This window comes from Sceloporus undulatus, chromosome 2 (genome assembly GCF_019175285.1).
Source record: "Sceloporus undulatus isolate JIND9_A2432 ecotype Alabama chromosome 2, SceUnd_v1.1, whole genome shotgun sequence".
In the NCBI taxonomy this organism is placed as follows: Eukaryota; Metazoa; Chordata; class Lepidosauria; order Squamata; family Phrynosomatidae; genus Sceloporus; species Sceloporus undulatus.
In genome coordinates, this window is record NC_056523.1 from 235222019 (window position 1) to 235246441 (window position 24423).

At 37.8% G+C, this 24423-nt stretch overlaps 1 protein-coding gene across 14 annotated transcripts in view; it reads left to right on the forward strand.

Moving 5' to 3' along the window:
- The window catches only part of NFIB (nuclear factor I B), a 236187-nt gene that overhangs the window by 118183 nt on the left and 93581 nt on the right, over positions 1-24423 (forward strand). For all 14 annotated transcript variants that reach the window (XM_042453790.1, XM_042453800.1, XM_042453789.1 and 11 more), the window contains exon 3: positions 19496-19549. In XM_042453790.1, the coding sequence (XP_042309724.1) occupies positions 19496-19549 (54 nt within the window). The remainder of the gene's footprint in view (positions 1-19495; positions 19550-24423) is intronic.

Sequence of the window (24423 nt, forward strand, 5' to 3'; positions counted from 1 at the left end):
GCCTCTAAACTACAGCTCTCTAGCAGATAGTTCTATTATTCTTCCCAAATTACAAAACCCAGGATTGCATGGGATGGAATCATGGCAATTAAAGTGGCATCAAACTGTGCAGAGTGTGTACACCTCAGGAAACTTATTTCTGTGGTATGGATACAGTTACGTCTAACCTGGGATCCATGGCTTTTTCCTCTCCTAACAACTCCAAATAAGTCAGAGGTTTTGTTTTATTCATGCTGCTTCTTAATCTGTCCTTAGGAGAGTAAGACAGAGATGCTGAAGAAACCACAAATAGCTCCTTATTTGTTTAGACATTCCTACTGGCAGGACTAGCCAAGTGGGAGCAGTTGCCAGCATGCGCGAACATGCTTGCTCATTTCCAATAAACAAGAATTCTGACATATTCTGGCTTATTGTTATCTGTAAGTCAGCCCCATAAGTGCCTAGGGGTATAGTGATGGTAAAGGCATAAATTTTACATTTACATGTCCTAATTATAAAGTGTCAGTTTAGTTGTTGTCAGAGAAACAAATAGACTTTGTATATATTATTGTTCATACTGAATTAATGTGAGTGTCATTGCATTTTAAATTAAGAAGGTTATACTATAGTTGTTTAGTTTAGGCCTAAGCAGCATCTAAAACTAAAAGTGTGGCTCATGTTATCTGAATGAAGTGCTATGAGTGTAGCAACTTCCTATGAATGTATTTTCATCATTGCTGATAGCAAATGCTAAAGATGCTGTTGCATTCTTCCTTTTCAAAGCACATTAATAAGGATAAAGTAAGTTCTCTTCATTCTGTAGTATAAGGTTTAAAGAGATTAGGGTTTGGCATAGCATTCAGGTTTATCAGGCACTTTGAATTTAGGATGCACAATTCATCAGCCTTTTTCTTGGCAAATTATATGGGCTTCCCCCACAGTTTTTGGTTTGGCAGTGAGATAGTTGGTTCACCCTGTTACAGAACTGTTTGCCAAGGAGACGTGGCCAGCTTTCTACTTCCTGTCTTCCTCTTTGTCCTGGCCTCGCCTTTGCTAAAACTGCCAAGTCATAAATGCCAAAAGCTTCTTGCAGAAAGGTCAAACTACTAGTTTAGAATCACCTGTGCCAATTTTGAAGTTCTTTTTATCTTTCTCTGTTTAGCGTTATGAAAAAAAGTGTAAACAATTGCCAGAAGAGAATGTAGGACTTTTTGGATAGTGTTTATAAACTGCATCGTTGCCAACTTTTCAGGATTAGTCAGCATAAAGTGTTTGAAGCAGAGTTCTATTTAAAACTGTGCCACACTTAGGAAGAAGTTAAAATATCTCTAATGTGCTTTTTGTTTTCCCTTCATTTTAGTCATGCACATTTTTCATTGACTCCCTCATTCTGCAACATAATAAGAGAGGTTTGTTTAAATAAGAAAGAATGCTTCCCTAGATTGTTGTAATAGGTGGTGAAGTGTCTTTATGTGTTGAACTGTTTTGACTATTTAGTATTCACATTGTTGGGGAAGAGAATTTGTGTTACTTCATGTGCTTGATAAAGATATTAAATTTTGGGTTTACATTAACAAATGTGTAGTGTTTCTTGACCCGTGAACAAGACAAACAACCCAACATAGCTCGAGAAACCTACAAAAAAAACTACGGATGCCAGCCATGAAAGCCTTCTACTTCACAACCCAGGAAATGTTTTGTTCCAGAGTTATTTATGTTCAAAACATTTGAGTCTAGTATGTCTTAAGAAGTATCATCTTTGTTGGCAAATTGCTCACAAGCCTTAAGGCACTTTGGTTTTCTTTAAGCACATGCAACTGAGTGGCTTCAGACATAGGTTAAAACATATTTTAGCACTATAGTAATGAACTTTGGCTTCATGTATTTCCTTTTTTAGAGTGACCACATGAAAAAGGTGCCAGAGCTTCTTTGTCTGTAACAGCTGTATAAAAGATGATGGAATTTCAGTAGTTGTTGTTGCTGAAGCTTCCCCTGCTGAAATTCTCTTTTAAATAAAACTATAAGAGTGCAGAGCCCTTACTCTCTTTTTCATGTGGCCACACTCTACACCTACATCTCCAGGACCTTTATAAGGAGGTGAGAAAAGGAATCAATTGAATGGTTTAAATTAATCAGAATTTTGCAACCAGATTGGGAACGCTTATTATTTTAAAGTGTGGTTGTTGAAATAGGTCAAGGGCAGGAATCATAATTTGATTCCAGTTTCTTTCAGCCAATTTTAGCTTAAATTTGTTATTATCAAACCTAACAGAGAATTTTAGTTAATTTAGTATGTAGTCTTGGGTTCACCAAGTCTTATTACAGTAGGACTAAACTATGGCTTAATATTACATGTGAATCATACCAACACTTGATAAACAATAACTACTGAAAACTACAGATTTTGCTCATAGGATTTCTTCACCTCCATGAATACTTATTATATTTCTAAAGGAATTGAATATCATTCCATTCTACAACATAATGCCAAATTGAGGCTGAATGGGATCCCACAAAAATAGTCATTTTGCAAATGAGGAGTTCTGGTTTATTTGACATACATATCTATAATGTAAATCATTCAGCAGCCATAGATTACTTTTAGTGTATCTGTAGAATATGGTCCTAGAGTTAATAGTGTTGAAATGCAATGTGTGGTCATAAGTAGCAGTATATTTGTTAGTGATGGAAGTTGGAGTGTAGGAAACACTGTTTTGGTTAAAGAAATGGACTCTAAAATGAGGAAGAGTTTTGTTGTATTAAAAACAACAACAATGGGATATAAATAAAAGTTTTATTTATTCTTATTCTTGTTTAAGACTTAAGCATTTGGTTTTAGAGAGGGAGAAGCAGAATTTCAATCTATGGTGATGTGCTGATTTTCCTTACAATCCTCTTTTCATCCTGTCCCATCATTGTACACATTGCTGTGTGTCCTGTCTTAAAGAATGAAATAAATGATCTTTCAAATTATCTTGTGGCTGTTCACTATACCACTTTACATTACATTTTCTGTATGTACATCTAGACAGCACTTTGCAGGTGTATTTTTAAAACTCATACTTTGAATGTTCATGAGAATCCTTGTATAGCACCCTGTGATCATTGTTATTGTCTCAATAGTGTAGACTAAAGATAGTTCCTATGTTAAACATGGTTAACCAAAGATTAACTTGAGACAAAGTGCTAATATGTATATCACAATGCTGATTCAGTCACTTTTTAATCTTCTACTTGCCCCTTTCCACATGGATTAAATACAGTTGGCCATCCATATCCGTGGATTCAACCATCCATGGCTTACTGGCAATCTTTTCCTCATCCCCTAGTACCATCAACAACATTTTCCTACAAAAACAGTGAGTAAACAAATTGAATAAGCATCATTGTAAGTCAAGTGCTGCAACATATACCTGTATATGTGAAACTCTCCTCATATTAGCCATTTGCAGGAATTATCTTGGAACTGTGCAATAACCTTAGCCTACGTGGATCACAAAATAAGCGCCTCATGGGTCCACGTGAATTGGCCCTCAATTTATTCTCATATATTTCCTAATCTTGTTTGATATGATGCTGTCCACTTTGTGTACACTCTGTTTCTGAATGGTTTGTTCAGATGAAATACTTGGTTTTGTGTCTCAGACTCATTGTTTTAATGATTATCTCTTTGATACTCATATTTTATTTCTATTTTTATTGGGAAAAGCAGCATAATTCATATTTCTTGTTACATAGGAAAGACAATTCATTATGAGTAGCATACTATTTGGAGTGAGTGGTGTGAAGGAATCTCTTCATTTCGTTTGTGCATTTTATTCCCAGAAATATAGTATGTTGAACAAACAAATGGTAAGCTATCTGTAGATTAAAACTAAGGCTTTAGGCAGACATATGATACAATGAAATGTGATTCATACGATAGTAATTCACCTTATTCTCTGATAGATCCAAGCAGCTGACTTAGCATGCCTGGGAAGAAAACACATTAACTAAAAATGTTTCTTTTTGTAAAAGCTGAGCTTGAAGACCTTGATTTAGAGAACAGTTGATTTTGCTACTATCTCCATACATTGCTGATTTCATTTACAGTATCTGGGAAAAACCTTACAATTTGTCCCTATTTTTTTTTGTAGACCTCAACAGTGTCTAGGTGGGATGAAAGATAATATTGCATTGGAAAGCCTAGCAGATGTTAGAAACATAAAATGCATACATAGCTGATCATCCAGAAGTTAACCAGGTGCTGCAGTCCTGTGTACACACTTGCAAGTTAGAAAATGATGTAGTCATCAGTCATGAATTAAATCAGACCATACCTGTGGTAAGGTAAAGTTGGATGTACTGTGTAGTAAAGCATTACATTTCTGAAAGCTTTCAATAAAGGAGTGATGTGAGCACAAAGTCAGAACTAAGTTTTTAAGACATATAGGCCTGTTACAGACTGCCAAAATAAAGCTGCTTCGGGTCTCTTTGGAGATATGCTGTTTAAATGATGCATGCACCCTAAGAATCCGGAAGCTGCACCAAAGCTGCCCTCCAGTGCTTAGGAATGGAGTGTGGCTTTGGCGTGACCTCCGGACTCTTAGGACCCAGGCATCATTTAAATAGCATACCTCCAAAGAGATCCGAAGCAGCTTTATTTTGGCAGTCTGTGCTTTTGGCCTGGGCAGAGTGTTGGAGAAAACTTAAAGTAATCATAACTAATTTGGAAGAATGCACAGATGTGAAGGCCTGTTTTTTTGGGGGAGAGGGGGATGAAAAAAAGCCTGGATTCCTTCCCTCCCCCTCCCCACATAGCTTTATTTTTCTGGAAAAAACTGGGGGAAATGCATTATGGGGTATTTTCAATTAGAATGATGAATAAAATATTTAAGACAGGATGTTCATATATTTATTCCACTGCATTATTGTTATGTGTAAAATTGTGTACAGAAGTACAACTTAGGTCTATAGGCAGGTGCCATCACTGAAGCCATCAGCTGCCAGTCCTCAGTGACTTTTCAGGAAAGAAAGAAACAGTTACAGCCAATGGACATAAATATAGTACTTGTCCCTGGTACTTTAGGGACAAAGCATTAATTTATAGTATCAGAGAAGTCTAATTTTTCATCCTGGTTTCCTTTTCTCATCTTTTTATGGCATTTATGTCTACCTCATACTGTGGATGACTAGAATAAATGAAATAATTTTCTTTATTTTTCTAATGTTAGTGGTTTCTGCTGTTCTTATTGGGTTTTTTGTTTGCTTGATTGATTCTCATAGATGAGCCAAACCAAAGAGGTTTTTTACAATTCCAGCGTTCCTTACAGTTCAGGGCACTGTAGCTGCAATAGTAAGAAGAAGAAAAAAACAATTAAATATTCAATAGGCAATTATTTTCTGAATAAACAATACTTTTAATATACCAAATATAATAGTTTTATGCAAAATGAAGATAAACACAACACATTTTATGTTCCTGAAATAAGAGTTACTTTCAAACTAGAAAGGATGGGAGAGAAAAATATTCGACCTTTTGGGTGTCATTAGAATGTGTCTTTATCAGCCCTAAGTAGCATAGCTAGCACTGAGACTTTTATATAGATAGATAGATATAATTAATCAATATTACAGATAGCAATGCTTCAATTGGATTAAACAGGAAAAGAGTTTAAATAAAAAGACTAAGGGTGCGTCTGTACTGCAGAAATAAAGCAGTTTGATACCACTTTAACTGTAGTGAATTTATCCTACAGAAACCTGGGATTACTTGTTTGCTGCAATAACAGACCTTTCTGACAGACCAGGCTGAATACCTCGCCAATCCCAGGATTGCACAGGATAGAGCCATGACAATTACAGTGGTTTCAAATTGCTTTATTTCTGCAGTGTGAAAGAGCTGTAAAACAGAACTCTTGTGTTAATGGTGAGGGAAGATGAAGGGTGCAGTCCTGCAACATCTGATGAGCCACTTTAACTGTGTTAAAGGGAACATGGCCCTGCAGACTCTCTCACAAAACATAAGCATGGCTTTATTGGTGTTGAAATATCCATGTGCAGCCCCATGCCTTAAAATGTGTAGAAAAGCACAATAAATTACTCTTGCTCAGAGAAGGGACCCTATAAGTGGGCTCTCAGATAGAGAAGGATCTTCACTTTTGTAACCTGTGTCCCACTGGATTTCTTATAAGCCTACACCATAGACAACTCAAACCTTTCAGTGGTTATAGCTACTTAATAATGGAATTGTGCCCTGTGTGGGAAATCCAGGCTGTGCAGGAGAGATTTTCTGCAGCCTTGGCACCAGACCAGCATTGTTTACAGTATGCAGTCAGGCCTCCACCCACTCTTGTTCAATAATGGCAGCCGATAAATCTCTTGTCTTAATGGCCTTGAAATGTAGTGTGTACCCTAACACAAGTTATAACTGAGATGTCTGCTGAGCTTTTCTTTCTGTTCCCTCCAAAGCAGAGCTTTTGTTACTGAAATAAGCAAGGGAGATGGCCTTGTAGCAGGTGGGGGCAGCATATGATATGGAGAACGAAGTTTCTTTTTCTGCCCCCAGGGTTCTTAAGTCTGGAGTGTTTCATTTCTTCCAGCTGTGGGGTGTGTCTGTAAGGAACTGCATTGTGTGTTCCGCCCATTAAATTAAGAAATGCAAAAATGCCCAAAGCTATCTACCTATCACAGTGTTCTCCCATCTGCTCTTTTTTGTATTTAATTTCCAAATTATTTTCTTCATCTTTTTTTATACAGCAGATTTCAGGACTTCCAACTCCTAATGCTCAAAAATCAGCATTGTTTTAACCCCCCTTGTGAAAGTAATGGAATGAACTTGAGAACCAAATAGTAAATATTTTGTTCAGTTTTAAGCACTGCAACTTCAGCAATATATCACATCTTGGTCAAAATTTTATGGCAAAAAATGTTAAAATTTAAAATAAATTTTACCACAACTTTGTGGATTCAGTAAAATTGGGTCTCAGACATAACAGATCAAATGTAAAATTTAAGTACACCTATTCTGCAAACACACAAAGGAATGCATAGTTGATTGTTTATAAACATAGGAGGATATTTAATTCCCATCCATATCTTTTTGGCCAAAGTATGTACTCTCTTGAGAGGCTGTTGAGGTGCAACTGCCTTATTGCACTGTTCATCAGTGACATGTTCTAGCAAATTCAGGTGTCAATAGCTTATGGGAACCACTGCAGTCTTTGTGTGTGTGAAACAGCGAGTCTTCTTCGTGGTGTTCGTGACTCACTCATATGGATCATTCTGTGCCTGTGTGGAGATCTTTGCAAGCTTTTAGACCTGTGTTTTGGCAGTAAACCTCCCATTTCACCTGCATACATGTAAAGTGTGTTCCACCTAAACCCAGTTCCTTTTCACCCAGCATCATGTTAGGATCATTAGAAAATTTAATTGTTTTGTCATCAGTTCATCCATTTGTCTTCTCTCTCTGAAGACTTTCTTCAAGAAGTGTCTAAGCTATGGGGAGAAGATCCTGTATTCTAATGTTCATGTGTATTGTTTTCTCTGCCTGGGCAAGGACCATGTGGTTGACTCATGGCCGTATTGCCAAACCTTTATGTAGCATGCAAGGTGGAACAGAGCTTCCTGTCTTAAAGCTCTTCTGTGGAAAGGGGCCCTCTAGACTGCAGCCCTTGCAGCACCAAATAAGCCACTTCATACAGCTTCTGAAGGCAGATAGGCTGTTTTCCTGAGGACAGTAAAGATACAATAGGAGCAGGTACAGTTGGCCCTTAGTATCTCTTAAGGTTCTATTCTGGACAGCACCCCCCACAGATGTCAAAATCCACAGGAGCTCAAGTTGCATGGTTTTTAATGGTGGTGCTTATGCAGCCACATAGCCGTGGCTGCATGCACACACTGCTATTAGGTCCAATAGGGCTTGCCATCTATGGATGCTCAAATCCACAGATGGCAAGCCCACAACTGCAAGTTTAGGAAATAGATGGGAATCAGATGGGTTAAAAGTAGAATGTACATGGGAGGAGATACAAAAACTTCAACTGACATCAGGTGTGAGCTGTCACTGAAAGAGGTTGGCATAATTACAGTACCTGTGTCTTTCTGCTCTAGGGACATACGTTTTCCTGAATGGATTTTCTCAGACAGTTTGTATTTTTTGTCTTTGAGAAATGATAACCCAGAACTGCAAAGTCAGTGCTGCTCTCATGTTGGTATTATGGAATATCTGAAACTAGAATATGTGTACAGGTGTATACATAATCATTTCCAGTTGATACAATAAACATGACAAGCTACAACATGATTCTTCAGTTCGGGAAAAACATTGGCACATTCTGAAGATAATTGTGTACAACTTGAAGAGGTGTGTGCATGAATGAAGAATTCTTATGACTTGATCATTGCACCAGACGCATTGGTATTTTAGTATTTATTTATTTGTTACATTTATCCTACCTTTCTTCCAATAACATCAAGGCAGCTAGCATCAGGACCAGCCCTATAATTTGTCAAAGTGCGATGGGCAGTTTCAGATAACAGATTTTGGGCACCACTTGAGGGCATATTGAGTATGGGGCTGTAACATCTACAGATTCAGGATACCTTTTAGCTCAAGATAACTATTCATGCATTTGATGAAGGATATCCTGTCATAGTGAGCTGGTGTGGCATAGTGGTTTGAGTGTTGGAATATGACTCTGGAGACTAGGGTTCAAGTCCCAGCTCAGTCATGAAGCCCATTAAGTGACCTTGGGCAAGTCACATGCCCTCAGCCTTAGGGGAAAGAAATGGCAAAACTCCTCTAAACAAAATCTGCCAAGGAAAACTCCATGATAGGTTTGCCTTAGGGTTGGCTTAAGTTGGAAATGACTTGTAGGTACACAACAAACAACAATCCTGTCATAGATTTACTAGTCTTTCAAGTCCCATAAAATTCTCTGGTGTTAAAAGGTATTTAATGCCATCAAGGAATTGACGGTGGTCTTTTAATACCAAATTCTTTGTTATTAAAAGGTTGTCAGCTGTGTATGTGTTAAAATATCCAGGACTAAGTGGTTTGTTCTCTGCTAAGAATTTTTCATTCACCCTTCAGATCATGTTTACTAGAGCGGGCACACCTCAAATATCAGAATATTTGTTCAGCCCTTGCTAGGATGGGTGCAGCAACCACAGTTCTGACATATTGATTTGTAGCATGCAGACCTCTTTTGCCATCCTAGTAGGCCAACATTACTTACTTGAGTTGAGTTGTGCTGCTCTGATACAGTGGGTACTGGCAAATGAAGAGGGGAAGCTAGTAATGATTGCAAATCACTGAAGCATTAATTCATGATGAAACCAATGTGATAAAAATCAATGGGTGTTTCTCAAAGCCATAAATACATTCTTCTTATGTGTTACTAGACATAATGCTCTTTCTAGAGTAAGGGTGGGGTGGGGAAACTGTGTGTTATTGCAATCTACGTTATGAAACTTCACCACAACTTGCATAGGTTAATCTCTGCAATTAGGAAGGGAGCTAAAAACATGATTTTTAAAAGAAAGGTTGGAATCTTAGAAAATTGCTTTTCACATAGTGAATTCCTTAGCAGATGTTGTGATAGATTGTTGTTATCTTCAGTCAGAAAAATATATAGATACATTCTTGGAGGATATGATCTATCAGCATATTTTAGCTTTGGGTACTAATTGAAAGCTCTATGCTTGGGAATATTTCAATGGACCCTCCACATTCTCTGGGGTTGGTGGCAAAGGACACCCATGAAAGTGGAGAAAGTACAAATTAAAAAAAAATACATTTTTTTTAACTTCAGAGAACACCTCTCTAGGGATCTCTAGGTCCTCCAGCATAACACTGGGGTCATCATCTGCCAGATGTCGACCATAGAACTGTCCTGGAAGACCTACAAACGCCTAGAGAAGCATTCTTTCTAGAAATCTGTAGGTGCTCTAGTGTGACGTTTGTTGGAAGTTGTCCATAGAGTTGTGATGGAGGACCTAGAGAGTCTTAGAGAGCCCAAATAATCAAATCTACAAAAGCCAAACCCGCAGATGTGGAGGGTTGATTGTACATACCCGTGAATGACAGAATTTGAAACTATTGCTTTCTTACCTTCCATGTGGTCATCCCAAGATCATTTCAACAAACACTGCTAGGAATAGAATAGCCTGTTCTAGTGGACATTATAAATGTGTAGGTTTATATTTGCTGAACTAAATAATAATTGCTGCACAAAATGATAATAATAATCTTTGTTGGAACCTTAACACAAAGTTTATTCCACCACTCCCTGGACAAATTAAAAACAAAACATACTGAGGTGCTTGGTCATTTACTAGATAGCAAATCTTACTCAAAATGCATCAGTACATCACATCTGTTTTCTCTTTCTGATCAGCCAAGGGAGAATTCTGTGCAGAATCACATGTGTGCTCAGTTGATGCACATAAAGATATGGATATGGATATACATGTGTGTTTATACATCAGTGGTCAACCAAATTCTTTTGAATAGACATCCTTGTCAGAGCCTATAGCTCTGTGTCAATAATGTGCACAATTAGGGTTGGATGATTATGCATAAGAATTCTTCAGCGGAATAGTCAGGTGCATTCCAGATGTACCAGTATAATCATATAGAAAATTGATTTGTTCTTCAGGACTTTGTTAAATGGCTAGCAAATGGCTGCATCTGTCTCTTGACTTTCTCCCCTTTATCTATAACAATTATTAAAAATGTCATTACTATGACTTTTGATGTATAGTTCCAAGGCTCAGAAGAAATATGGTGGAATCATCAGAAATTTTAGGGAGAGCATTTGTCACAGTTGTTTGTAGAGTGCAGATGTTTCCTCTTCCATGTTGACTGCAGATATTGTAATCCAACTATTCTGAAGGGTGCTGACTTGAGGAAGGCTGATATAAATGATGAACTACTGTGTGGCTCTTGAACTGCTAGAAACAGGGTTTGGTTCCCTGTAGATAGTTTACAAATGCCAAACCTTCTTGAGACAGGGTAGTTACTATAAGGATTCCACACTACTTCCATTTGTATTCATGCCAAGATGTGTGTGTATAGGAGGGGGGTGTATGTGGGAGGCCTTATTGTATCTCAGACTCTTCTCTGTTCACCAAACAATAACTTAGCCTTGTTAATCAGGAACTAACTTAAATGGCTTTCAATAATGCTTTTTTTTTACCATTAGCATAAGATATATGGTGAAATGTGAAACAGTAACAGAAGGCCAAAACACACTGCAGAAATAATCCAGTTTGAGACCTCTTCAACTGCCCTGACCCAATGCTAGGGAGTTTTGGGAACTGTAGTTTTGTGAGACGTTCAGCCTCCTTTGTCAGAGAGCTCTGGTGCCACAATAAACTATAATTCTCAGGATTCCCTAGCAGTGAGCCAGGGCAGGTAAAGCAGTGTCATACTTGATTATTTCTGCAGTGTGCTTTGGCCCATAATCATCTGCATGGTCTCACACACTTTCTCTGAATTTAGGAGTGAATAAATCTTCTCAGCCCTTCCTTTCTCATATGCCCAGCTTCACGAAGACTTTTTTCACTGCCATCCTCTTTTTTCAAGCTGTTTCTGTACTTTGTTTTGTCCCTCTGTGATGCAAAATACAGGAGGGGAGAATGAAAAAGGTTGCTGTTTGAACTAGCACAATACATTAAAATGGTCAGCAGTCATCTCATTTCCTCTGGTGTTTGTGAAACCATATAGCAAATCTCAGTTCTGATTTCTCTGAGAACATCAAAAGCTACAGTCAAATAAGGAATAAATACAAGCCATAAATCTTACATTAAAGCAAAAGGGGAGAGGATCAAAGAGCTGCATGATGGGTGAGGGGAGAGAACGATAGTATTCTTTATTCTCAAGATATTTCACAATAAACTCTTTGTCATGAGAAGTAGTATTTAAAAGTAAATATGATGGTTGAATTGGTACAGCCTTTCAGTCCTAATGATTTAACACTCATAATTTTGAAATGAGTTTGATATCAGAAATATGTTACTGGGGGAAGTTTTCTGATTAAAAGTATTGAGAAGCTAAGGAGATCTAGTTGCCTTACTGAAATATGAAGAGCATTTCCCTTGAAAAAATGTTCCTCAAATTACATTGAAGAATGAATGTACTTTACCTATACTGTACTTATACTATAAACTGTAATATATTGTGAACAATTTTCCTGAGTGTTAGAGCCAGTTTGCTTGAGTACATTTTACTCTGGCTCATTGCAGGATTCATGTTTTACTTCCATTGAAAAGTATTGTGTTAGAGGCAAAATGGAAGTTCTTTTCACAGTGGTTGGTCTCTGAATGATCATCCACTCTAACATGCACTTTTTGCTTGATACTGTCATCATCAAGGCAAGAAATACTGTGGAAAACAGTTCTTAAGTAATATCATTTTGTGCTGTTGGCCCAAATACATTTGGAGATGATCAGGTAATAGCTGCTGGTGCCCACTGTGGGCTCTGTGACATAATTTAAGGTATGGTGCTTATTTTCTTTTTATCACATTGGGAGTATGTTTGAATTACATTTTAAATTTTATTAGGGTACTCACTCAGGTTTAAACATAGGAATTGAATTAATACAGTGGGCTACGATATTGATGGGCTAGCCACCTGTGGATTGAAGGTCCTGCAGATCAGCCCATCATGGGTGGCCCGGAACCAAACCCTCATTGGTAGGAAGGGCCCACTGCAATCAGTTTAGTGTTCAGTTTCTTCTGTGCTGTTTCCTTATTTCTTCTACCTAGTGTTTCCTTTGCTCACATAGCATATGTGATTTAATTTTTTTTTTCATTTTTAAATTGCAACTCCAAGAATCTGGGAGGCTATTGGGATTTGTCACAACTGAAGACCACAAAGTAATCTTTCCAGGCTCTGATTAACTTTCACAATAGGCCCTGGATTAATCACTTAGTACTTTTCTGAAGCGGTTAGCAAGGATGTAGCAGGCAGTTATAACCTAAGTGTTAAATAGCTAGTATTGGTCACCGAACCTTATGTCTTCTATTCTCTTTCTTGGCTATTAGAATGATACCTTTTTCCTCATCTTTCCTTTTGTCCATTGCACATCCTCCTTGAGCATGTGCTGGAAGACCTACAAATGCCCAGAGAAGCATGTGTAATAACTAGCTCTCTCTGTGGTCTTCCTGCTTCATTCAGTTCATTTTGTAACTTCACAGGGTATAGAAGGAAATGTAGCTGATAACAGCCAGGTTAAAACAAAGGGGATTATAATCACTGCAAGAAGTAGAGAACATGAAGTTGAATTCTGGGAGATCCATTCCTAAAATGATGCTCTCCAAGTGTAGTGAATGTTGGGAACCCCCCCCCCTTTTTTTTTTTTTTGCATCATTCTAGATCCAGGGTGTTTGGGTTCTCATGTTGGGGGTTGGCATACAGCTAACTGACTGCTGAATTTTGCTGAGCTGCTATTGAACTTCATTGTTTTATGTATGCCCATGGAAATTGTTTATCTATTGAGCCTCCTGTCCTTCTCCAACCAACATGGAATTACTTTTTTACCCATTGGTTTTCCTGAGCAACAGAACTGTATTAATTGAAGCAGTATTCACAAAGATAAATAGCCCCCATTTGCTGTTGTTCCTGAAAAAATATATAGTCATTTTGGCTTTAACTACCAGTTTGGAAGACTAGAATTACACTGCAATTATAAGAAAAGTTAGTATTAGAAGAGCCATATTCTCTCGTTTAACAGTTAAACATACACTCTGTGTCATCCAGTCAATTGAATAGCTACACTAAAACAATGTCCTGATAAGTTTTTGTTCTTTAAAATGTGGTATCTTTTTTACCCAGAAAGAAAATGCATTGAATGAGCCATTACCCATTAATTAAACTAACTTAAGTGAACAATTTAAGTGTTCATTTTACATTATTCCTAAATTATGCAAGTAGAGAGAGTAGTACTAAGGAAGCATGAGATAGAGCTAGGGGGCCAAAATCAGTGTGTGTTGCTTCATACAGCAACTAATGTGTGGGCATATAATTACCCAGTGCCATAGCTATATTGTATTTGCAAATGTTTGCTTCATAGGGACCTTGTGAAGTTCTTTCAGTGGCAATAAAGAATCTTATATTAATTTAAAGAATATTTGACAAGTGATTTTGTAGATATAAGGGCCAAGCAAGACATGCACAACATTGTTAAACATATGGTTACTGGGTTTGACTGCATAGAGATGAAAGGTGAATTTTTACAACTAAAAAGTTTGTCCAGGGAAGAGGATCACATCCACCTTTACCCTCATTTTATCTTGCTCTGCTTCTACACTTTTCCTACATCCTGCCTCTCTTATTGAAAGTGATCTGGATTGAGGAAAACATCTTAAAACACTTGAGCTTCAAGGTGGTACTGTTTTGCCTTGTGTTCTTGTACGCTCTTTTTGGTGTGAAGGGTTCAATACTAGCCCATACATGCTTTATAGTCAAACATATACATAGCTTGATCCTACAATATAGTTGTTAAGATGCCTCAAGATTATTGCATTGTTTGCAACAGACTAGCATAGGTTAAATAAAGTGAAAATATTTTTTGTGGTGATCCCAAGACAGAAAATACAATTGTGAATATTTTGAACTGTGTTTCACATTTATAGATTTTGATTGATGGTACAGCTGGTTGGAAAGAGAGGCTTGGAGCAAGAAGCTGCATAGGTGGAAGTCCCTTGAAGAGCAGGTCCACTCCTACGCAGTGCAATTTTTGAGTCCCTTGGACCTTGGAAGGTCCTTGTTGAGGGTTCAGATGATTTTCCAGAAAAGGCTGCGGTGTAGCATGGCAACTGCCATATAATTAGAGGTCTAGTTATACTGCTAGATTGGTTGTAGAAGAATACCAAAATCTTTTGGGACCGGCTCACAGAACTGTAAAAAAATGGAAAAGCACTCTTAGGGGCAAAGCAGACAGCCAGGTTGGAGCTGCCAGAGGCCACTCCAGCCCTGGTCACCCCCCAATTGGCATGAGACCATGGTGACTGGACGTCATGGTCCCAAGGCTGGCCACCACTGTGGTCCCTGGCAAGGATTGCTTTTCCCCCCAGTAGCCTCAAGCTGCTATAGGCAGCCTCAGGCCAACTTGTGTCTACTCCGGGGGTGTGCATCATGTGCACGTATGCCCCCAAAGCAGCCAGAAGCTACTCTATCTTGTCCTTCTGTTTCAGGCCATTTATTTACTCTTTACTGCTTAAGTGAAAGTTTACACAGTGCTGCAAGTTCTGTTTTTAACACGAGATTGCACATACTTTTTTGCAAGCTCTTGTTCAAACTGAGTGACTTCTTTAGACTTGATTTTGATGTTCTCATGCAGAGTGATAAGGAGGAAGGTGAAAAATGGCTATTCCATGAGGAGCTTCAGCACAGGGAAGTACATCCAGTTTCTTGCTCTTACTGCGTGCATGAACTTTTTTTTAATAGAACATTTTAAAAATAAATTCTAGTCATCTTTTGGGTCAGCTATATCTTCCACATTGAACAAGAAAAATTGATGTTCTCATCAATCTTTGTGTTTCAAATCATTTGCGTCTTTCTTCCTGATTAAGTCTTTCAGCATGATAGCATTCCAACTCTCAGGGTTTTTTTTAAAACTTATCACAAATTTCTTCTTTGTGCTATATATTCCTGAATAAAAAATATTACTTTAGTTCTAAGAGCCCATATATTAGAGTATAGTTGAAGTACACAATATTTCCCAGATGGGTAAGATTAAACATCAGTTTCTTTTTCCTATGGAGTCCAGCAAGTTTTGGAAAGAAACTTCATTCTTTCATCTCCATCCACATGTGGCAGGAGACCTATGTAAATCTCTTCTTAAACTCATGTCAAAGAGAAGTTCATCCAGTATTATGAGAGATGGGAAGCTTATTTCATATCCTTGAAAGACACATAAATCTTTTCAACTTAAAAACAAAACTTTGCTTAGCAAAAATGTACCTCATTAAAACAGCTGGGAAAAGTTGTTCATTTTCCAGGAATATAACATGTGGTTGTTATCAATGGCATAGAAAATATTTGAATTAAGCAGCAAGAATTAAAAATTTAAAGAGCTCATACACAGAATACAAAACTGAAATGTTTGTCTAGTGAGCTATACATTCTAATAGGCTTTTATAAGTCCACTAATTTCTTTAATGTGTATCAAAACTGAATCTACTCCGATTGCTCTGCTTCATAAGTAGGGCAGTTAAAAAATAAGCAAGGGCTGAGTCAGTTTATTAATTTAGATGAGATTACAAATCCAAAATACATTACGTAATGGTGATTTAATTACCACTTGTATATACTTAATGAAAAACATTCCACAGAAACGTTAACAGTATGACAATGGGTAGCTTGGTAGAAGGTACTGGTATAAAAATATTGTTGAAACTGGAAAAAAGAAAATGACCAAAAAGTTTTTCAGTGATTAATATTAAAATATAAATGCATGCTCCCTTTGCTTTACGCTGAATTACATTGACACCCCACAACCTTTTGAGCCTATGGGATTCATGGACAAACATAAAAAGAAGCTGAATATAGTAAATAAAATATATATTTGTAAATCTGCATGCTTTTTATCTGGGATAGCCCCAAGCTGCAATCAGATTGAGCTTTACAGTGGAGTAAAGCTGTATATGCTACACAGTGAACCTTCATTCATCCAGTGCTTGGTTGTGCAGCTGTACCATAAAAGCATAGATCCAATGCACAAACCTTGGTACCTTATCAGTGGGATGCCAATAAAACATAATTAAATCGTAAAACACATGTGTGGACACAGAGGTGCCCTATGATTCTACTGTAGATTGTGGGCAGCCCCTCTTAATAATCATGAGGATACTTAAGATTCAGTGATTTGGATCATTGCTTCGACACCCTGGCAGCCCTGGCTTGTACCAGATCTGTGGTTTTTATTTTGTAGTGTACAGATCTAAACACATACTTCATTGTGATAGCGGGGGCAGTTGGTGTAAAATAAATATGTACATTCAGTTCCAAGGGTGGATTGGGAGAAGAGCCAATCTTGGCAGAGAAGAAAAGTGAAGGAGAAAAAACCCCTTAAACTGGGGAGAGAGATAAACCTGGCTAAGCAAGGGAAGGAGTAGAAGTAGAAAGTATTTCTGTGGACCAGACAGACATGTTGATTCTGAAAGGTAGGAGATGAAAAAACACAGTCTCGAGGGCCTTGACATCCTTTCTAATCAAGTTTACTTCTGATTTAGCTTAAATAGGATTGTATTGTCCTCTCAGGAACCATGCCCCCCTTAACTAGCATTCAAAAACTTTTTTTTTAGTTTTGCAAGATTCCCCCCCCCCCCAATTGCAATGCATACAGTCTCTCTCCCAGAGATATGAGAAAACAATGAAAAGGGGCAGCTTAGATCAGGGGTAGGCAACCTGCAGCCTGCGGGCTGGATGCAACCCAGCAAGGCCTTGGGACCGGCCCCAGCCTGGTCCTGCCACCGATTGCTGCCAGGGCCTTTGGCCTCTCGCGCGCAGGGGCAAGGGGGGCAATTGTCTATAGACGCCTCAGAAACATGCATTTATATTAACATTTTTTTAAAAATCAGCAAATTTTTTTGCATGTCCTCCACTTTTTTTTTTTTTTAAAAAGTGTCCACCATTTGAAAATGTTGTCCTACATTTGTCCTGGTTTATTTATTTATTTATTTATTTTAAAAAAATATTTATTTATTTATTTATTGGCTTCGGCCCCCCCAGTTGTCTGAGGGACAGCAACCCAGCCCCCGGCTCAAAAAGATTGCCTACCCCTGGCTTAAATGATGAATATGTGTTTAGGTAAGCAGTCTAATCAGCCAGCAGCGCACACAAATACTGAAACTATCCAGGGTGATGATGAGAATGGAGGGACTGGTAACTGAAGCTCTCCGTGTGGGAAGGTTGCTCATACTGTCACTGTAGCATATGAATTGTGAAAAATTATCCTTGAACTGCCAACCTGCCAATTTTGCAGTCCATCAGAGTCAGTGCCTTAACCTCTGAGCCACCATGTCCCCTAACCTCTCTATACTGTGTATCCGTGGTTGTGGCGCTGCTACTGCACTCTTCCTCCCCCCGGCCCCAAATACTTAGAAAATCTTTTACAAAGCATAAATAAGCATAGAGAAGGTGTGAGGCATTCTACAGGCTTTTAGTACAATCTCCCAGCAGGAGCAGTGCCTTCCAGAGACACCACCTTGGAGAAGGCAGAATTAGATAATGATAGGATTACTGTTTTGAGGTTGCAAGGAACCTAATGAAGTGGCACAGGTGTAATCAAATGTTTGCTAATGATTATATTATAGACTTAAAGCAGATGGTTCTGTAGTGGCAGACACTAATGTACAACACTGTTGAAGTTAAAACTGCTTGGAACAAAGGTTGTTGTTGTTCTTCTTGTTGTTGTTCTTGTCATTTCTTATGGGGACCACAAATCTTTCATGGGGTTTTCTTGGCAAGTTTCTTCAGAGGGGGGTTGCCATTGCCATGCTCTGGGCTGAGAGAATGTAACTTGTGGGTTTCCATGGCAGAGCCAGATTTTGAACTCTGGTCTCCAGAGTCCTAGGCCAGTGCTCAAACCATTGCACCACATTGGCTCTCCAAAACTGATGTAGCTTGTAAATATTTATTAGCATTAGCTGTGTAAGATGATAGCCTGTATAGGACATTATTACAGCTGAACTTGCAGAATTTGTTGAGAAGTAGGCAATGGCTAATGAAAAAGAGAAGCCATTTTCCCCCTTCAGGACAATATATAAACTTTATATTTTGCAAATGAAAATGAAGGATTGGACAACTTCTCTAAATCACAGCCAAAACATACACCATGCTCATAATTTGAAATAAATTTTATCAGGTTCAGTAGGTCTTACTTCTGAATAACCAAGGATAGAATGTATTTTGAATAGCATGTTTGTTTAAACCTGAAGTATTAAATCAGTAGCATAGTTGAAGTCAAATGATGGAAAAGTGTTGTAGGTTTCTGGGAAATTTGTGAGTTCTAGCATGTTTCAGTAGTCAAAGGTTAATTATAATTAGGAAAAAATAATCAATGGTAAATCATCAGACATGGGCACAGAAAAAAATGTCGATGTTTGATTTCATTCTGCCTTTCTAAAAGAAAAGAATGTTTACAGTGAAAATGAATATAAATATCCAAGGATCCAATTAAAATATTTAAATGTAAAAGACAAATAGTTTAAAATTGTAAAATATCAGTATGGTAAAATATTTTAAAATTCTAAACTGACTATAATTCCAACTCTGAAATATTATTGTTTTTCTCCCAAGAACATTGCTTTTTAATTCTGTGATAGTTTTTTAATTAAATATCTATCAAATATATGTAGCTATTTCTGCAACATGGTAACAAAGCATGTCAGCAGAATTGAAAAACCCTAGTATTAGCTTTTCAGAATTGATTTTTTGCAGAATATTCACTTTCAAAAGACTCTTAGCCTTTGTGACATGCAAACTGCAAATCATATTGGTAACTCATTTCTTCAATTTATTTGTAGATTCTGGACAATCAGGAAGTCCAAGCCACAATGATCCTGCCAAGAATCCACCAGGTAAAATAAGTTTTAGATTATTTTCCTGTTACATATTGTTTCAGAACCCAGCATCCTATTTTGTTTTGGCAAGCAATTTTCATTTGAACAACAGCATTTTTTGGGAAGTAGTAAATGCCCAATTCTGGTTTTGTAAATGTATCATTAATTAAAAAAAATTCTTAACATCCTGTAAGAGTGAGAAAGGATACAGTGTGGAAGCTGATCTGAAATTAAATTACTTTGATAAGTGTTTTAAATTCTGCCATTTGAAGAATAAAACATTGTTCTTTTCAATTTTGTAATCTACAATTTTATATTAATTTGTTAATAAGATGAACATATGATCAATTAAGTTTTCACAAACATTTGTCAACTGAGAACCATGCTAATTCCAGTACTAATTAAATTAGTATTTCTTGAGGTGTTTTCTAGAGATATAATTCTTCAGTAAGTTTTTCCTTCGTGGTCTCAGTGAATCATACGAATGAGTTATCCTCCACCTGTGCAGTGCATCTTCAGAACCTTCTCATCTAGAGTTGTTACATAAATCCAGTCCACTCTCTGATCCAAATCAGATTTGGGTTTTTTAATAGGTAACCCTCTGGTAAAATGAAATCAAATCTTAAATAGAATGACCCCAGGTTGATTCATATTATGAATGCCTTAGGGTTGTCATAAGTCTCTACTATACAGAGCAATGGATTGAAACTAGAGGGGAAAAATTTGCACCTCAGCATTAGAAAAAATTCTCCTGACAGTAAGAGCTGTTGGACAGTGGAATATGCTGCCTGGAAGTGTGATGGCATCTCCTTCTTTGTAGGTTTTTTAGACAGAGGCTGGATGACCATCTGTCAAGAGTGCTTTGATAGTGTCTTCCTGCATGGCAGGGGTTCAACTGAATGGTTCTTGTGATCTTCTCTATGATTCTATGGCCTGTTACAGACTGCCAAAATAAAGCTGCTTCAGGTCTCTTTGGAGGTATGCTATTTAAATTATGTATGGGTCCTAAGAGTCCGGAGGTCGCGCCAAAGCCACACTCCATTCCTAAGCACTGGAATGCAGCTTTGGTGCAGCTTCTGGATTCTTAGGATGCATGCATCATTTAAACAGCATACCTCCAAAGAGACCCGAAGCAGCTTTATTTTGGCAGTCTGTAACAGGCCTATGTTTTATAATGAATTAGAGCATTATTCTATGTTGCCTAGTACTGTCTCCTTTGATTATCATTGACTGTCTTAAGATCTCTAAGGATTTCTGCCCAGTCTTTTGAGATAAGCCTTTTGTTACATTTTTCAAAATATCACCTTATTGCTTGTAGGATTTAAAAGAAGCTTATGATGTAGTAGAATGGGGCTGGGGTTCAGAAGACAGCAATGAAAGCTATGTTGCACATGTACTGCTTTCTTGAATGTCTTTTTGGTTGCAGAGATATTCAACAATGTGGATATGTAAAATACTTTTACTACGGCACAAGAATTAGCAAAAACAAACTGGGCCTTGCTGTTTGCATAAGTATTCAACCCCTGAGTCAGTATTTGGTAAAAGCACCTTTGGCCACAATTAGTGTTGTAAGCCTTCTTGAGTAAATGTCTTTCAGCTGTGTACATCTAAATTTGTAATTTTGGGCTTTATTTCTGTCAAAATTGTTCCAGGTCTGGTTTTTAAAAAGGCTGAATTTTTACTGTGGTTGAACAGCAGCTTTCAAGTCTCATCATGGATTTGCAGTTGAATAGAGATCTGGTCTTTGACTGGGGTATTCTAAGACATTAAGATTCTTTTTAAAAACCATTCTAGCATTACTTTGTTTGTGTATTTATGGTCATCATTGTGTTGGAAGATGAAGCTTCACTCCAGTCCCAGGTACATTAGAGATTGCAACAGGTTTCCCTCTGACCCTGACAAGGTTCCCAGTGTGTGTCATCAGTCCAAGTCTTGGTATGGGGTGAATATTACTACAAGCCACATCATCAGGATGTTACCACCGTGCTTCCCCATGGGGATGGTGTTTTCAGTGCAATTACTGTTGGCTTTACACCACTCATAGCATTTGGTGGGAAGGCCAGAAACTTCAATTTTCATCTTATTAGACCAGAGAACCTTTTCCCACATGTTTATTGTGTGCATATGCATATTTACAAACTTCAAATGGGCTTGATTTTTGTTTCAGCAGTGGTTTTCTTCTTGCCACTCTTCCATAAAGCCCTGCTTTGTGGAGCCTCCAGACGATAGCTGCCCTGTTGATGTTTTTTTCCCCCCTCCCCTTTTCAGCTTTGGATCCCTCCATCTATGTCATAGACCATTTGCCCTTGTTTCTCAGAATAATAATGTCCTTACCTAGTTGGTTTTTATGGACAACCTTCTCTGGGCAGACCTGAAGATCTTATTATTTTAGAAGAATTGAATGAATGGTGATGCTCATTGTTTGTACTTTAAAATAACTCAACACTATTAAGTACTTCTGCATAACTTTGTTCTTAAAGCCACATTTAGCTGCGTATCATTCTCGGAACAGTAGTCAATAGGGGACCAAATGGGATAAATGATTCCTTTTGGGTGCCCTCCCAATAGAAAAAACGGTACTTGCACACACACACAAAAAAAGACATCAGAAATGGCATAGATCAGTGACACTCCAACTTTTTACCCTTGGACATCTGCATCCTTTACATCTACATGCAGACATTGTCCCCCACTTGAAATTGTATATGAATGAAAATATTTTATTTAGTGTGCATATTTTCATTCTCATGTTCATATATATTCATATTTTAACATCTTATAAGGAAATAACATAATTCTAATTAGAACAGTGTTATTTAAGTAAATTCAATACCTAACTCAATACATGTGTAAATTTTACACATAAAAATGTTTGGGAAGAGGAGCAGGAGGATGAGAGATCAGGGCCTCCAAGTCTTATGCACCCCCCACCCCAGTTGAGAACCACTGGTGTAGATTAACCTTTCTGAGAATAGTATTTAACAACTGGGGCACCGCAATAGAGATTTAAAAAATGCTAACTATTATGTTGACATTCTAGCATATTACGCCAAAGTGATCTGAAAGCCACTGTGCCACATAAGGGCTGACAAAATATGAAACAAGAAAACAGTACTGTATTAAAAAGGAAAATAATACTGCACAGTTTTAGGTACGGTAACCTATGTGAGATACCAAATCACTATGCTCCCCCCCCTGCCCCTGCCCATTCATCTGTTTGGAGATTCCCTATTATTATTATTTTTATTAAAAGCAGAACACACAAAGGATTTACAGAAGAAAAATGGGATGAGTGTTAAACACCATATAACCACTGGACAAATAGGTCTCAGAGATTTCTTCATGAATGCTGCCACTCTTATATCAAGTTTTGAAGAAATCGGCATGCTAGACGAGTAAGACTAGAGTTTTGGAGATACCGTTACCTTTTTAAATACTTTGCTAAGTGGAGCAAAAAAAAGAAGCAGCCTGGGAACTTTAGTAAGTGAGGCTATTGGCATTGAAAGTTGGTTTCTCTGTGTTTGGCTAGACAATTGCATTTTTTAGGATGTCTGGTAATTTGCCTTCTTAGCAATACTCCTTGCCAGACAAAAGAGCATTAACTACAGTTGCTAAAATTCTCCATCATTTATTCCTAAGAATACACTGGGTCCATTAATAATACATTCAGTGTGTTGATAATATTAATACAACACTAACCAAGTGTAGTTCACAGTGAGTGTGAATAGTAACTTGAAAACTTGCTTTCATTTATTTTCATCTATTACATTTCAATTGCATGATGCTTGTTCTTCAGAAGTCTTTTTATAAGTCCAGATTTTTTTTTTTTAAAAAAAGGCAACTTCTTTGTGGAAGTAGTATCATAAGCAGTAACTGCATCAAACCTCTTAGTTCTTTCACTTAGAGTTTAGCATGCTGATGAACCTGCTTTTGATGACTGATGGTTTACAATTCCAAAACCTTCAGTTTTGAGATGTTGTGGGATATTAAATATCAGGTGCCCAGTTTTAAAAAAAAATTGAAGAGCTTATACATTTAATAGTGTGTTAGAATAACAGACTTTTCCAAGGATGCAACTTTTCCCAGAGGGGATATGCAGTGAGAGTATCATGTTACTTGGAAAGGCAAAGGACTTTATCACACGTAGGGCGAAACATCAAATATCATGGAAATGTTGCAGAAATGTTGCGGAAGCGCCAGGGATATGATTGTCCGTGGGGCTTCTAAAGTGTAATTGAGGCTTCCCGCTATGTTCCCATCATGGAATTGTTCGCAAGGAAGCCAGGATGGGCCATTTTCTGAATAATGGGATGTCCCCTTATTCAGAAAATGGCTTCCCGATGAATGATTTCATGATGGAAACATAGCAGAAAGCCTCAGTTACACTTTAGAAGCCCCACGGATGATCACATCCTGGCACTTCCGCAACGTTTCTGGAATGTTCTGATGATGTTTGGACCACGTGTGATAAGGTCCATAGAGTTGTTCTGCTAGCACATCTAATGTACACAGTTAGGACTGTTAGTCCAAACAGACGATCATGGCTGGCACAGCAAGCCCTATTCCTAAATTCTTTCTTACGGTAGGCTACCAAGACTCTGGGAAGCAGAAATTGTCATTTCCCTTACACCTCATTTCCAGGGCAGTTAAAACTGCCAGGTGAAGAAGAAGTAAGTCGCTAGCACTATTACTAAAACTGAAAGTGCAAAGTGTGTGTGCATTTCTCTCTCTCCTTCTGTGAATATGTACCTTCAAGTTACCTGTCAACTTATGGCAAATTACTAGGGTTTTCTTAGGCGAAGAATATTAAAATCCTGCACTCAGAGGTATTTTATGCCAGCTCCTTCTTCTGAAATATAGCCTACAGCACCTGGTATTCACTGGAGGTCCTT